The sequence below is a fragment of the Lissotriton helveticus genome, chromosome 6, assembly GCF_964261635.1.
Source record: "Lissotriton helveticus chromosome 6, aLisHel1.1, whole genome shotgun sequence".
Taxonomy (NCBI): domain Eukaryota; kingdom Metazoa; phylum Chordata; class Amphibia; order Caudata; family Salamandridae; genus Lissotriton; species Lissotriton helveticus.
The window spans coordinates 1,150,867,916-1,150,884,839 of NC_136067.1; the positions used below are offsets into that span (position 1 = coordinate 1,150,867,916).

The window sequence follows — 16,924 nt, forward strand, 5'->3', positions numbered from 1 at the left end:
CGACTCCCGGAGCGCTCATGGCGGCTCCGCGATCGTTCTCTCGACCGCTCCCTCGACCTCCGACCGGACCGGGACCGCTCTCGACGCGGGGCCGACACCTGGAGCTCGAGTAGCTTGCGGGACCGCTCCCGCCTAGCCTTACTCGTCAAGGCCCGGCAGTCGACGCAGGACTCCACGTCGTGGTCCGGGCCCAGACACCGGAGGCAGAGTCGATGGTGGTCGGTGACCGACATCAGGCGGTCGCACTCGTCGCAACTCTTAAAACCGGGCATCCTACCGGCACCTGAAAGAGTTAGATTTTACAAAAACTTGGTCAAAAGACCGGAGTACTGCTCTTCGGATCTGCGCTAACTGGCGCGGAAAAAAGAAGAACTGACGTCAGCGCGCGGAGGCGGCGTCTATATACTCCAGCGACGTCATCACGGCGCACGACGCCGACGACGCAGAGCCGCAGGGGACGCCTGCAGACGACGCCTACCGACGCACAGGGGTACTGCTACGCAAAAGTTTCCGGATCCAGACTGACGCCTGGGGATATTCTAAGGTAAGGAATCTAATACTAACCTGTTTCTTTCAGATAGGAGGTATCCTAGGCTGCATGAGTACTACTTCAGTATTTAGAGGAGTGTACCAATAGTATGTATCTGCTTAGAGGTTTGTAGGGATAGTGTACAGAATATTGTACGTGTACTTGTGTTGGTGCCTAGGTCATTCTATAAGAACATCACTAGTAACTAGAATGATGGAAGTGCTGCAAACAGAGTGCTCAGTTAATTTAGAAGAGCTTAGGTATTGTCTCAATGCCTGAGTCATTCTGCAAGTGCATAGACAGTGACTGTGTTCCTAGAGTGCTAGTAGTTGCAGCAGGATAAGTTTATAAGCGATTATGTTTCAGCAGAGTGATTAGATAAGGTTCTGTCAGGATGTTTGTAGGAGTGGACACAGGCTCACAGTGGGATTCCAGACAAGCATGACTATTACCTGGACTTTTGCAGGACTGACTCAGTAGTCCTCAAGGGTTTAAGGGACCGCATACATTGTGCACATTTGACTGTAACACTGCTCAATGCCTGAGTCATTCTACAAGTGCATAGACAGTGACTGGGTTCCTAGAGTGCTGGTAGTTGACAGCAGGTTAAGTTTATAAGCACTTATGTTCCCGCTTCGTCCTTGTCACCAGTGGATACATAGGAGCATCGGAGATTGTGGAGGGGAGAATAGCTACCGGGCGTGGACGGTGGCAGCTGGGTGCGCGGAAGAGGCACGCCAGCACGGACTCCATTGCCCAGGAGTCCGTGCATTTTCCATCTGTGCTGGAGGACCGCCCTCCCCCCACCTGTGCCTGAGGATCGCCCTGCCTCCTCCCTCCCTCCTGCTTTAAAACTGCTCGCGGAACCCGCTGGCGCGGGTCCCGCTTCGTCCTTGTCACCAGTGGATACATAGGAGCATCGGAGACCGTGGAGGGGAGAATAGCTACCGGGCGTGGGCGGTGGCAGCTGGGAGCGCGGAAGAGGTCGCCAGCACGGACTCCATTGTCCAGGAGTCCGTGCACTTTCCATCTGTGCTGGAGAATCGCCCTCCCCCCACCTGTCTAACTATAAACTGCGACCATTAACCGCTACGCGGAACACGTGCGGGAACGCGCCCGGGACAAGGGCGGGACAGTCTGTGACAGTTAAGGGCAGGGCAGGGCCAAACCCCTTTTGTGAGGAATATCGACCTACCGACAAAAGCGATCAAACGCTATCAAGGTATTTCCCACAGAAGCCCTAGCAGAAGGAGGTAGGTCTGAACTGAAGTGTTAAGGTACTACTCACAGTAATGGGCAAAAGGAAAACAACTGATGGGGGCCATGATGCTGCAAATGCAAAAAAAGGGAAAAGGGCAAAAAAAGCAAAAATCCAACACGCTGCATCTAATTGTGTGCTCTCAAGCATTAAATTACTTGTAGAGGAGTGTGAGGAGATATTGAAGGGGGCACCGATTGCAGTAGAGTTAGGCTGTTCAGATAGCTTAACTAAGGGCACAACTCTGAAAAAGAATAAAGTAGTTCCAGACATATTCCTAAAAAAATCACAGCCCATAAACCCCGTGGTTGAAATCCATTCCCCCTCACCATCACCATTAATCCCCAAGGCCGCCCAAACATCACAGGGTCGTGAATAGTCTAGAGAGGGGGAGGCTTTGCAAGAAATTATTGTGGTTACTGATCTGGGTGGGGATAAGTTGGTAGGAGATGAGGGGGCTTTATGTATTAATAGATTTGCTGTGTTAGAAGGGGAATCTAGAGAGTTGTGCGATGTTTTGCAACAAGGCATCGGCTTAAGGAAAGAAACACTAGAGAGCACAGCTGAATGCCCAAGCTGCCAGAACTTTAAAGGGAGTATCCTAAAGAAAATGGGGTCCTTAGGTGCAGAATTAACTCAAATTAAGAAAATGCTAATAGATTTAATCAAGCATGGGGGTAAGCATGCCAAAAGCGTCCCACAGCCACTAGCTCCAGCTTCAACTCCAAAAAACGCTAATTCTGGAACATTAAAACCAACAGTTGGCCCCAAAGCTATGGGGTTGTCGGGTGCCCAAAATACTCAGATATCCGTGGGGATGTTTAAACCCATAAAACCCGCTGCTAAGCAAGTAGCTCCTCCAACTGGTCTTAGGTCAGTAGGAGGCCAGGCGGCCAAAAAAGCTCCACAAAATGAGACCATTAGGTCAGTATCGGGGAGTAATAATAAAAGCAAGTCCACCATTCATGTAGAGGCTACTAAGCAGCAGGGTTTGTTAAATGGAACTAAGGGTCATCTGGGGATGAGAAAAAACGAGAGAGATCCAAGGGGGGCAAACGATCTGGCAATGGGAGGGGCCAAAGGATCCCGTGGTCAGAGTATTACACCTTATAAACTGAGGAACACCACCATTTATATGACAGGGGTACCGAGGCTCAAACCTAATGTTGACGAGAGCAGGGATTCCATCTGCAATAAAGCTATTCACTGGCTGCGCCATGTAAGAGGGTGCAGGTCAGTAATTAGGGAAGATCTGACCAAAGTTTCAAGACTGACCCTGTTTAGCTCAGTAACTGATTGTATTGAAATCCAATTGGACAATATGGCATTGGCAGAAAGTTTAGTGCTTCTTGAGTATAGAACCTCACCCCCTGCGCATTCAAACATACAAATCAGGCAATCTCCCTTATGGTCTAAAGCAAGTTCTAGCGATGACTCAAATCTCAACAATATTGATTGACTAGGGAAAGGCATAAAACTTCATAGTGTATTATATACTCATCCACCACAAGTTACCGAGTTTCGGTATGAGACCAATGTGAGTGATTTTGAAACAGGGGAGGAGACCTTATCTAACAAAGGCTCCTTGGGGATGAGTGGAAAGAGTAGGGACCTAGAGACTAACCAGATAAGTCTTGTGGAAGAAAGTTTAGAGCCCCAAGACCCACCAAAAGTATAGATGAGAACCCAAAAACAATTAACCTTGTTTCTTGGAACATAGCGGGCCTCCTAAAAAAACTGGATAGCTCAGAATGGAATAAATTCATCGAACGGTATGAGATTTGTTTGTTCCAAGAAACATGGAGTACTACCACTCTCTACAAAAATGGTTACACTACCTATTTCATACCGGCAACTACGGCAGGGAGAGGCCGACCATCAGGCGGCCTCCACATATGGATTAGTGTGGCCTTAAATTGGGCCATTACGGTGCACAGGCTACCTTCAGATGATATATTACATCTCTCCCTCAAAGGCCCCCACGCAGCAACCTCTATAGAACTGTTCTGCGTATACATCAGGGGTTCCCTGGACGGCCAAACCTCCCCAACAATAGCAGTACTTGAGGCAGCTTTAGCAGGTATCCACCCTTTGGCCACCATCATTGTAGGTGGATATATGAACTGCACGTATGAACCCCTAGCTGAAGAAGACCTGATGGGAGCTAGTGCTGAGGACACAAGGCAATCCATTCCCTTACTAAATTTGGCTCCCATTAAGAAATGGTCCGCAAGAGCGATTCAACTGAACGTCCTAACGCTAGAATATAACCTGCGTGCCCTAAATGGGAGAACATTTTCTGACCCAAACGGGGCGATGACATATAACAGACTTAGCTGCCCGTCCCGTATTGATTACATTTTGCTCGACACCAGCTCCTGGGGGAAACTAATAGACATGGAGGTCATACAATCGCAGGATAGCGATCATAATCCACTTTGTATGAAAATTAAAGGGCGAAACGAAGTGGTAACGATGAATGGCCCACTAATGTTTTCAAAAGAAGTAACCCCCACATATTGTAATCGCAAGTTAAAATGGAATAAAGTCTGATGTTATGAGGACAAACTCTCAGGTATTAAGGAGTTAGTACAAGCAGAAACTAGTGATTTGGTGACCTTCGAGTCTATGAAGACGATTGACCCAAGTTTTAAATTAGCTGACTCCTATAAAAACTTAATTGAGAATATTGGGGCCTTCTTTACGATGGGTGAGAATAGAGGCCCCCTGAAAAGTAAATTTGAAAAGAAGGGAACCCCATGGTATACGGCAGCCTGGGTGGGAGCAGTGAGCAAATAGACAGCAGCAGAAGAGGAGGCACTCAGTGAGGAGGAAATAAAAGGAATACGCAAACGCCACATATCCATGGAGTGAACCCTACTTTTACACCAATTCAAACAAAAAACAACGTGTGGCGATCCAAGCATATAATCGCAAGCCCCAGCAGGCTCGAAAGCACAGATCCAGACAACTCAACCATACACTAACTAGGTCAGCCAGAAAGGCAGTGACTGCTGGACAGGTTTCAACCTGAAGAAATTAACCATACCCACAGACAGGATACATTATGACCCCGGCACCCCGCCTGACCCACATATCTCAGACCTAACGAACACCACCCCAGTTTCACACCCCAGTTAATAGTTAAGAACCACAACTGGTAGTTGGTACACCAGTAAACAAAAGGAAGGAGATGCATTTTCATGTGTAAAAGCACACACAACAATGGGATAATGTATGTTGAAGCGAACATACTATGTAAAAGGTACTGCAATTACAAATGTTTGAAACCTACGTAATGAAGTCAGTTTCAATGTACTACCATGCGATATGTTAAATATACGAAAATGTTAATAAAAATATTTGACAAAAAAATCATTGTTAAAACACCCATAAATGCATTAAACACTGTACCAAAAGTACCTTTGTTACTTTGATGGGAGCAGCAAAAATCATAAAATGGTAGGAAGCTGTATGATTTATATACCTTACCATTTAGTCTAACATTTTTCAGCCTAACAAAATTTTGTACACAAGCAGGCATTGTCTGTGTGGGGTGTTGCTCCATAGCCTTTAATCAAGCTGATTACCATTTGACATTTTCCAATTCTCTTGCCAATAATTCATGAATTATCTGTTAATTTCTGGAATACAGCATACTAGTCATAATTGACGCAGATTTTATGGCCGTGCTTACATACAAATTATGCTCTCAATCTTGGGTTCATTCTATTTACATTTACAATTTTAAACAAGAGCAAAGTTATGCATGCATATAAATACTTAAAAATTCCACACTGTGATAAAGAGAAAACAGTGAAATGTTATAACCCCAACTGATGTTTTTAGCAGCTAGAAATCTGCCTCCAATAACAAGTCGAGTAAGAGAAGCGTGATGATCATGCTATTAAGCAGTCAGTAGCAACAGGGTGCTTCATCAAGTAGTCCAGGAATCGTCATTCATCAACAAACTGCATAGCTGCGTAGGAAAGAGTAGAACATGGGTAGTTTCAAGCGCTGCTGGTCCTTGCGACACCATGCAATCACAGTCCCATCACTGTTTGATGTATACAAGTGGTGACCATCACAGGAAAATGTAAGACTAGTAAAGAAAGAGAGAATTGTGTATCATATTAAGACATAGGCTTTATGACCACTGGATGTAATAATTAACATTTTACAAGTATTTCCATTTTAACTATTTTTTCTGTACGATACAGGAATCTTGGTGCGCTGTACCTGGTACAGAGCTCTTTGCCTAAGAACGATCTTCATTACCATCAATGTGCATGCTATCCTATCCTTGGAAGCAAGACTAGTAAAAAAAAATCCACACATTGATGTAGAGGTGAGAGGCTAAGCATATACATGTCCCATGACCCCCATGATTAATGTCAGAGAATAACATGACTTAACGGAGTGCTAATGCCAACCTCTTATAACTTTCTAAGGAAAATAATCTCTGGTCAAAGAAAGAATCAATATACATTCATTGCAAATCGTAAAATAATCCATTACACAATATCACATGTTCACATAATATTTTGAAAGGAAAGACCTAAGAAAGCAGAGCACAACAAGAGGGGAACCAAAGGGAATCAGTATTTACCTTGATAGCTGTCCACTATTTATAAATTATAACATATGTCTATACATGAGCATTGTGCTGCACTAGAGAGTACAACAGATTAACAAATAATCAAAAATAAAACAGTCACATAAGTAGACATCAAAAATAATAATAATGTAAAAGGCTAGAAAAGTAATGAGGAAATGGTTGGTGGAAAAATAAGATTAAAGAGAACTCAACTGAACTGAAAATAAACCTAATAAGCCAGATATCTGACCAGAGCTGTACGTAATTTAGAACATTATTTAAGTAGAAATTTTTAAATATATAGTTTTCCAGAGAACGGTAGAAAGCTGTGAAATGATAAATTAACCTACATTTTATTGGTGAGAGCAACATAAACCACAGACGCATTGAGTAAAGGCCGGAGCTACTGCGTTTTGTTTTCTCTGAACAAAATGTTTACATTTTTTAAAACAAAAGGAGCTGTAACATAATATTTCCTAAAAGATACGCCCAAACCTAATACAAACTTATAGTAATAAGCTTTTGATAAAACATAATATACAAATGTTTTTAAAAAATAAATAACAAGTTACTTTAATTCAGGAACACCTTTTCTGGTAGAGACCCTCTTATGATAGATGATCGACCATATCTAATCACAGATTCCTCACCTTGTGAATTCCTCCAGACAGCAGACTGGACCCGGGCTCTTTTAATAGCAATATCCTTGCAAATATATAGGTGGCGTAATGCGGCTCCATGTCAGATCCAACCCGCCGCAGATGCGACATCAGGATGACCATATCTACACTACCTGTGCTCACTGATGTCAGTTTATTTCTGATCTCCATGCCATCGGACGCAGATCCCATAGAAATCAGAATATGCCAGTGTGCATATCTCTAGATTGGGATATTTTTAATGGACCCTATGAGTCTATTCAACAAAAAGGGAAGGACGTTGGACCAGTGAGGAATCTGCAGTTAGTCTCTTTACCAGATGAGGCATTGCTAAAGGTATGTACATTTTTCTGATAAAATCTTCTCACCACAGATTCTTCGACTAGTGCATAGATACCAAAGCAGTACCTCCCCAGGTGCTGGCTACGTAGAATCGTTCAGACCAGGAAATCCTAAAGGATAGATTGCGCGAAGTGCCCATACCACCAAACCTGGCTGTCCATGCAATAGTGCTTTGTAATTATGTGGAGGGATGGCCATGTAGCAGTCTGGTAGAAGTCCAAGACTGGCAGCACTAGCAACCTTAACTCTGGCATAATATGCACACAAGCCTTCTGGGACTATTTCTTGGTTAGCCCATAGCCGATCTTAATACACAGAACAATCTTTCAGGTTATCTCTTTTGCACGATTTTCCTCTTTTATTGCACCAGAGGAGCCCACAAACAGACAATGATCTCTGGTCTAATCAATGTAAAAAACTGAGGGGCCTTTTTTAGGGTCAATATGTTCATCCTTCTTTGAAGGGTCAGGAGGAGACGATGTACTGCCAGTTGTGGCATGGCATTGCTACCTTCAGCAGCAATGCTGCTATCATCCAGGGGACACATGTGTCCAGGAAGAACTATGTGTATGTCTGTTGGATGGACAGGGCCTGGAGTTCAATCACTTGCCTTTCAGATGTAACGGAGATGAAGAAAACAATCTTAATGGTCAACCAGTATTGTGGACAACTGTGGATCACTTCAAAGCCAGTGCACTTCAGTTAAGTGAGAACTAAAATAAGGTCCCACTGCGGCTTCACAAAAGGTGTTGGCTTCAACATGTGGATCAGCCCTTTTTTGTAACGCATCACAACAGATGATTTGAAAAGTGATGGCTGATCTGGCAAATGTAAAAAGGCTGTAAAAGATGTTATGTGGTGAACGACGGGGGCGTGGCCTGGAGCCTAAGATGGTGGACGGATAATCCCTGAGCTCCGTCCGTAGCCCACGATACTTGCTAGATATATCCTGAAACCCCCACCTGCAGCCCACCTGATTCTTGTGACGGAGGCCCCCGGGGGGGTTCTTCTTGCAGCGGAGCGGTGTTTGCCCACTCAGCCCGCCTCACGAACTTGCTGCAGCATCGGCCCTGGATGCGGCCTATTGGGCTCAGAGAAGCCCCGGGCTCGAGTGGTTGGCTTGCCCGGCCTACCCATAGAGATTGGCGCGGTCCGGTCGGGACCCGGCGCCGAGTGCAGTGACGGACACCAGCCGAGGTCGCAAGACACGACGAGGCGCCCTGTACCAACGGAGACCCTGCTGCCTCCCTACCTCCTGCTGAGCGCTGTCCGGCCACCCTGCTGTGGAGACAGCGGACCACGAGCGGGCGCCCCCTAATCGGATTGCCGGATTGCCGCCCGCCTGCGGGATCACCGGATCACAGGTGCGCCTGTTCCCTACGGCGCTGGCTGGGACTGCGGGGTGGACGGCGCCGGTCACCCAACTTCGGCGCTGTGAGCCCGGCCCCCTCTGGGCCTCCCCAGGCACTGCAGTCCTGGGGTATATTTTTGCCGGCGCCATCTTGTTTCCGCGGCCGGGACGGACAGTGTCCCCGGGCCTGTGCGGTAGCACTTTACTGGCCCTGCCCTTGCCAGCCGGCGGATCCGGTGCTGAGACCCTGCACGGGGGGCACACAACTGGAGCTTGCACACCTCGCAGCGGACGACGGGCAGCAGCCGCCGGACACACCAGCCTACCAATCCTGATCAGCGGTGAGGAAGAGTGGCGTGTGCGTTACAGCCCTACCACCGCACACCGGTCCGGTCACCTGTCACGCTCCTTCTGGGGGTTAACGACTCACTGGACAATTGCTGTGGTCCAGATAACTCCCTCTGTCTGTCCTCTGAGGAGCCGGGGTTGCATCTGCTTGCGGGACCCACCGGTGGGGCACCGCCCCTCCTGATACCAGCGCCACGTTCAGGGATCCCACACACTCACTGCCAGCACTGGGATCCACACGGCTGCCACCTTTGACCGCCACTCCTTGAATCCTCGGCGGACGCGGTCCGACGACCTGAGTTGACACTTGCGTGGGCAACAGCAATCCGCTGTACCCTTCACAGCGCCACCCTGCTAACGAGATCCATGGGCAAACACAGGGGCAGGACTCATGACCAGGGCGCTGCGGCGGACCTGCAGTCCACGGGCTCCGAGGACCCACTGGCCTCCTCCAATATGGACATTGTTCCACCGACTGGAAAAGGATCTCAGGACGCGAAGTTGGACCTTATCCTCAATGAAATACGCGCGACGCGCGAAGCCCTGGAAACGCGCATGGACCATATGGCGACTGGTCTGTCCCTATTGAAGGCTGACCATAACAAGTTGGCGGAGCGAGTGGCGGAGCAGAAGTTGGCGCTGAATGACCTAGTGCCACAACAGACGGAACACTCTGCGAGGCTGGAGGGCGTGGAAAAACAGATTAAACAGCTCTGGGACAGGGTGGACGATGCCGAAGGACGAGCGCGCCGCAACAACGTCCGCATACTTGGCATTCCGGAGAGAAGCGAGGGGAGGAACCCCACCCAATTCGTGGAGGACTGGTTGCGGAAGCTGGTGGGCCAAGAGGACCTCACGGCCCTGTACAGCGTGGAACGGGCACATAGGATGCCGCCACGGCCCCCCAAACCAGGGGCACCTCCTCGTCCGCTGATCGCGCGCCTCCTCCACTACAGGGACCGCGACACTGTCCTGCGTGCGGCCAGAGAGAAAGCACCGATACGTTTTGAAGATAAAAACATTTCGGTCTACCCTGATTTCACGCCCACTGTACAGCGTGCCAGGTCCACTTTTATGGGTGTGAAACGCAAGTTAAGAGACAAGAATATGAAATATGCGCTTCTGTTCCCTGCCCGACTTAAAATTCTACACGACAATAAATCTCACTTCTTCGACTCCCCGGAGGAGGCGGAGGAATGGATGGAAGTCACTCTAAAGCCACCAAACTCACAGGACCCGTTTGTGGATCGCGACGGCGACAACCATAGCGACCGCAGAGACCCTCCAGACCGATGGAACAACGCACCCAGCTCGGAACATCGCTCTTCCCACGGACCCCCAGCGAAGGCGCACTCTCCTAGTGCTCGAACGGAAGGTCACTCGTCATCAACTCCGCGACAGCAGCTAACGGAAGAGGCATTGGCAGCTCACGATGCGGAAGCCCTTGAAGATAGACACACCGCCACCACCGACACCCACACGGAGGTGTCTGGGTCGGTGGACAGCTTGCCGCCGTTTCCGAAGATTACAGCCCAGATGGCAGAGGAGTTCTGATCTGCTGCGAGTGTGATCCCCTCCGGGTGGTAACGTATGCCTGAACTTCCCCCCCCCCCCCCCCCCTTTTTCGTATATGGTGGGTTGCATGGGGAACCCACTTTGTTGAGGGCTAAATAGCCCATGCAGGCAGTTCAATAACAGTCGAAGGAGGCCTGCCACCCCCCGGTATGCACACGAACTTCATTGACTTGTGCCCACGTTGGGCACCACGGTTTGGCTCCCGGGCATGTTGGCTTGGGGACCTTTTTGTTCAGGGGTTACTTGTTCTCATGGCACTCTCACATCATTGCAAAGCAGTTCTAACATGGGCACCCGGGTGTTTCACTGGACCGCAGCACACAGATGGTTATGGGGCAGCTTAATGAATACCGATTGTGCACCTGGAATGTGCGTGGCATGGGAGCTGTGCAGAAACGTCATAGACTCTTAGCCCAGCTTAACCGCAGGGGGACACAGATTGCTTGCCTGCAAGAGACACATTTGAACGCTGCTGAAACTGTGAAGCTGCGCAAGAAATGGCGGGGGCAACTTTTTGCTACCTCCTATTCTGCGTTCTCAAGGGGAGCGGCGATCTGGTTCCGTGGCTCTGTCCCCTTCCAGGTGTTGGAGCAAAGAATCGATAATGAGGGCCGATATGTATTTGTTCGGGGGCTGTTGGATGGGGATGCTGTTGTATTTGGATGTGTGTACTCACCGAACTCAAATCAATCGGAGTTCTTGATCACAGTGAATGGGGTACTTGCAGACTGGTCTGAATATCGCTGGTTCATTGGGGGTGATTTCAATGCTGTGCTCGATATTACATTAGATAGGTCACACCCCCCTTTACAGGCGGCTGAGAGTAGGAAACAGGCGGATGCTCTTACGAGGTGGGCCGAGGGCTGGGACCTGACAGACACATGGCGCAGCACACATTCACAGGAGAGGGAATACACTTTTTTCTCCCCACCGCACCAACTTCACACCAGAATTGATCATATTTTCTGCTCCCGCTCCGTAGCGGATTTAATTGTCCGGGCCCAACACATGGGGAAAACTCTGTCCGATCACAGCTCCGTAGAACTCACCTGGCAGTGTGGCAGGCGACTGGCCCCCATCCCAACATGGAGATTATCTCCGGACCTCCTTGAGGACTCTGTATTCCGGGCCTCTTTGTCCGAAGCTATAGTAACATACTTCTCCACCAATGCGAACACAGCCAGTACCCGTCAAGTGGAATGGGACGCTTTCAAAGTTTGTCTAAGGGGGACAGCAATGGCCGCTGGGGTGGGCAGGAAACGGGAGGTAATCAATCAACTGAAGGAGGTGGAGGACTCACTAGCATCCCTAGAAAATGAAGCTGCAGGTACAAATGCACCCTTCACACCACTGCAGGAGGCTCACATCAGACATGCAGAGCTGCTAGAAGACTTGAGGATCCTAGACTATCGAGAATATACGAATAGGCAGCATACGCAGGCAGATAGAGCTGGTCCCGTACTAGCCCGCCTTCTGCGGGATTCCCCAGTTAGTCGCCCTATCCTGAAAATCTTAGACCAGACAGGCAGCCCAACTACCACCCAAGTTGGGATTAACACGGCGTTCAGGGAATATTATACCACGTTATACAGCCCCCCGCAGCCCCTTCCCGAGGTGGCCTTCGAGACCTTTACGAGGGACTTGGACCTACCTCGACTCACTGACAGGCAAACCAAAGACCTGCAGCGCACCATTACAGTTGCAGAAATCAGACAGGCAATACGAGCTCTCCCCAAGGGCAAGACCCCCGGTACGGATGGCCTACCGGCTGACTTTTATGCCACGTACATAGACCTTCTGGCCCCCCGGTTACACACTGTTTATCTGGAAGCACTACGGACTGCCGCCCTACCACATTCGTCTATGCAGGCGTTAATCACCTCCCTCTTAAAACCCGCTAAAGAAGGGCTACAGATGGCCGACTACAGACCCCTGTCCCTCCTGAATACTGACTCTAAGATATTAAGCAAGGTGCTGGAGTCAAGGCTCGTGCAATACGTGCCACAGCTGATCCACTCGGACCAATGTGGTTTTGTTCCAGGCTGCAACACGGCCATGAATCTCAGGCGATTGGCCCAGCTTATGCTCGGAGACCGGGAGGATACGAGCTCTGAAGGCTGCATATCCCTAGATTTGAAGCAAGCATTTGATTCCCTTAGGTGGGACTATATGTTTGACACGTTGTCTAGATTTGGAATTCCACCTGAATTCCTCGCCTGGGTTCGATTGCTATACACTGTCCCCACAGCTAGAGTGCGCACCTCCGGCCATATATCAGCCCCTATAGCTATCTCACGGGGCACCAGACAGGGCTGTCCACTTTCCCCCCTCCTCTTCGTCCTTGCTCTCGAGCCTATGCTCTGTAAGCTCCGCTTGATGGCCCCCCAATATGGCATTCTACAACATGGGGCGGCACATATTGTGTCCGCCTACGCGGATGATATTATATTGTATCTCCGAGACTTGAAGAGCGACTTGAGCCCTGTTTCACAGGTCTTTGAGGACTTTAGAATGATATCTGGCCTGTCCATAAGCGAATCCAAGTCCTATGGGTTCATGTTTGCTACCGCAGGCCTGAATACCCCCCTGCCCTTCGCCCCCCACGAGTTCCAGATGGCTGACACCACCTTCAGATACCTGGGGATGCAGATTTATAGGGAAGCTGACGCGATGATAGACGGTAACCTTGGGAGGGCCATCAGAGCACTGAAATCGCAGATTCAATTCTGGCTCACGCTGCCACTCTCCATACCCGGCAGAGTGGCGATATCTAAAATGGTGGTGCTCCCCCGTCTTCTCTACCACTTCACCAATCTGCCGTACCTGATTCCAGCGGCGACATTCAAGACCCTTGACACTCTACTCACTGAACTTGTATGGGGACACAGCCGCAGGCGTATAGGTTTGTCCAAGCTGCAGCTCCCCTCTGACGCCGGCGGTATGGGCCTGCCGGACTTTAGAGCTTACAACTATGCGTGTCAGCTCCAATGGCTGGCCTTCTGGGTGGCCGGTCGCAACCTACAGGAGATTAATATGGAGGTTGGGGCACATGAACTGGGAAGGATACACACATTACTTTTGCCCAACTCGGATATACCGAGAAACACCCCACCTCTCCTCAGACTAGCGATACTTTACTGGCGGAAGGCATTAAAGTATACCTCCCCTACGTCATCTTATGCGCCCACGATACCGCTCTTGGGCATCCCGCTGGGTTCGGGAACGCTTACGGCGAACTCGCTTGAGCGGTGGCAGGACGTGGGAGTATCACATGTGGGTGACCTGTTTGCGGAGGGGCACCTGTTGTCCTTTGACGACTTTAGAACCGCACATGGAGTCCCTAGAGGCACATTCCTTCTACACGCTGGCCTTCGCCATTATATAACACATAAGTGGTCCCCTGAGGGCCTGGAGCCTATTACAAACCCTCTCATCACCATGCACTACCTAATGGGCACGGGTGCCCATCTGACAAGATGGCTCACTGCTAGCATCAGGAAGGGGAGGGCACTCGCTCTGTCGCCACTCCGGGAAACTTGGGAAGGAGATATTGGTAGGCCCCTAAGGGACAAAGAGTGGGAGCGTGTACTACAATTTCCAAAAAAGGTAGCTAGAAATCCCAAGTTTAAATTCATTCAATTAATGCTACTACATAGAGCCTACCTGACCCCGCATCGTATACATGTGATGTTCCCTGAGGCGAAAAGCAATTGCCCCCGATGTGACACCGAAGACGCTTCACTGATGCACATGCTGTGGCAATGCCCCAAATTAGGATATTACTGGACCGCGGTCCATGAGTCACTTGAGAGAGCGGGTGCTCTGTCCAGCTCTACTACACTGGAATACACATTACTGGGGTTGGGACCCTCACAACGCACCAGAACCGTGGCGACACGTTTCTCGGACCTGGCCCTGTTGCTGGCGAAGCGTGCCATTACGATGAGGTGGAAATCACCCAAACCTCCCAACCCTGAACTATGGAAGGCGGAAGTGATACGATGGGGTAAGGCTGAGGGAGAGGCACTGCAACGTGAGGAACACAGAGGACTGCGGAAAACGCCAATCTCGCTAGACTGGTTTGCCACTCTGGGAATGTTTGAAACAGGGGATGATGGGGATGACGAGGATACATGTGGATCGCCGAATCTAGAATCAATATGTCCTTAGACGGGCTTTCATGCACTGTCACTGTCTGTGGTATGCTACGATAAGGTGTGAAAACCCTCAGCTCAATGTCCTTTGCCCCATTCCAACTAGATGTGCAGATAGATAAAGCTACGTGTTATAGCAACATGGGTGGCCCAGTTCAATGATCATTCAGCTATTTGTTTATTATGAGAGTGTCGGGTGGGTTAGTTGAGGGTGGGGGAGGGATTGTATAGACCGGGGTTTGTTTAATTGCAACGGTCATAGGCATCGACAAAATGGAAATTCAAGAGACTTATATAGTTATTTGTTCTAAGCAGCCATACGAATGTATTACCTTGCTTTCTAATGGGTCTAGTAATTTTGTACCTGCTTTACATATTATGCTAATAAACAGATTTTCAAAAAAAAAAGATGTTATGTGGTGAACACCAAACAAATTTCTCCCAGCGTTCAGTGTATACCGTTTTGGCAGATGGATGCCTGGCTGTCAAAACGCCACCAAACACCTTGAGATGGAGATCAAAAGCCATTAACTGTTGCCACTCAATCTCCAGGCACGGAGATGCAAGTTGTTCAGGCTCTGATGCAGGACCTAGCCATACCAATAAAGAACAAGCTACTTACCTTGGGTAATGAGGTATATGTAACAGACATAGGTTAGTTATAGATTCCTTACCTTAGAATTACCCCAGACGTCAGACTTGATAAAGAGATTTTTTTCTCTTAGCAGTACCCCTGCGCGTCAGTAGGTGGTGTTGGTCGACTCCGCGTCCGTCGTCAGCATCGTGGTCACCGGGATGACATTGTGGTGTCTACATAAACGCCGCCCCTGCAGGCTGACATCCGTTCTGAGACGACTTTCCACACCAGAAGTGCAGACCCATGAAAGACATTGACCACTGGTGCACCAAACTAAGGGCCTGTAAGGAAGTGCCTATCCCTAGTAATCAGTTCACAAAGTGGGGAGGATGCGTGAGTCTGTAAGGAATCTTTAACTAACCAATGTCTCTTACAGATACATCATTACCAACATAAGTAACTATTTCATCAGAAAGCAACAGTTAATTACAGATTTCCTACCTTAGAATAGATAATTTAGCAATTGCATCCCCTAAGGAGGGTCTGCGAACCAAGTTCACACCAGAAAGTCCTGGAGGACAGAATGGGCAAAGTAGCCGTCCCTACGGACTTGATGAACAAGTTACTTACCTTCGGTAATGATATATCTGTAAGAAACTTTAGTTAGTGATAGATTCCTTACCTTAGAATTATCCCCAGGCGTCAAACTAGATCTGGAAAATTTGTCAGCAGTACCAATATGAGTCAAAAGGTGGCGTTGTGCGGCTCCACGTCTGTCGTGGTCGCTGAGATGACGTCACGGCAGCTAGACGCCGCCCTTGCGCCCTGACATCAGTCCTGTACACGACTTTCCGCACCAGGAAGGCTGAGCCATGCAAGATACTGACCACTGATGCCTACGAACTAGGGCCCTGAAAGGGATGACCTTAACCCTAGAAATCAGTTCGCAGAACAGGGAGGATGGGTGGGGCGGTAAGGAATCTATCACTAACTAAAGTTTCTTACAGATATATCGTTACCGAAGGTAAGTAACTTGTTCAAATGAAAGAAACACGTTAGTGATAGATTCCTTACCTTAGAATAGATAACCCAGCAATACCAACCCCGGTGGTAGGTCAGCGAACCAAGATCACACCAGAAAGGCCTGGAGAACAGAACGGCCAAAGAAGCTGTCTCTCCGGACTTGGCTGTCCAGACAGTAGTGTTTCGTGAACTTGTGCAGTGATGCCCACGTAGCTGCCTGACAGATGTCACAAAAGGGGACTCCCAAGTCCCAAAGCAGTAGTGGTTGCCGTCGCCCTGGTGGAATGGGCGGACAGCACCACCGGCGGCTCCTTTTTTGCCAGAGAATAACCGGTTTTAATATACAAGATGACCCATCGGGACACAGTCTGCTTGTGTACAGCCCGACCATTCTTGGCACCAACGTAGCCAACAAAGAGCTGGTCAGCCACCCGGAACTGTTGTGTGCGATTCAGGTAAAATGAGAGGGCCCGTTTTGGGTCCAGACGGTGGAGCTTCTCTTCCTCTCTGG

The 16,924-nt window shown here is 49.0% G+C and overlaps 1 protein-coding gene across 2 annotated transcripts in view; it reads right to left on the reverse strand.

Moving 5' to 3' along the window:
* Positions 1-5,330: 5,330 nt before the first annotated feature.
* The window catches only part of LYST (lysosomal trafficking regulator), a 3,192,287-nt gene continuing 3,180,693 nt past the window's right edge, over positions 5,331-16,924 (reverse strand). For both annotated transcript variants that reach the window (XM_078648813.1, XM_078648812.1), the window contains one exon: positions 5,331-5,889. In XM_078648813.1, coding sequence (XP_078504939.1) covers positions 5,751-5,889 — 139 coding nt within the window. In that variant the 3' untranslated portion in view covers positions 5,331-5,750. The remainder of the gene's footprint in view (positions 5,890-16,924) is intronic.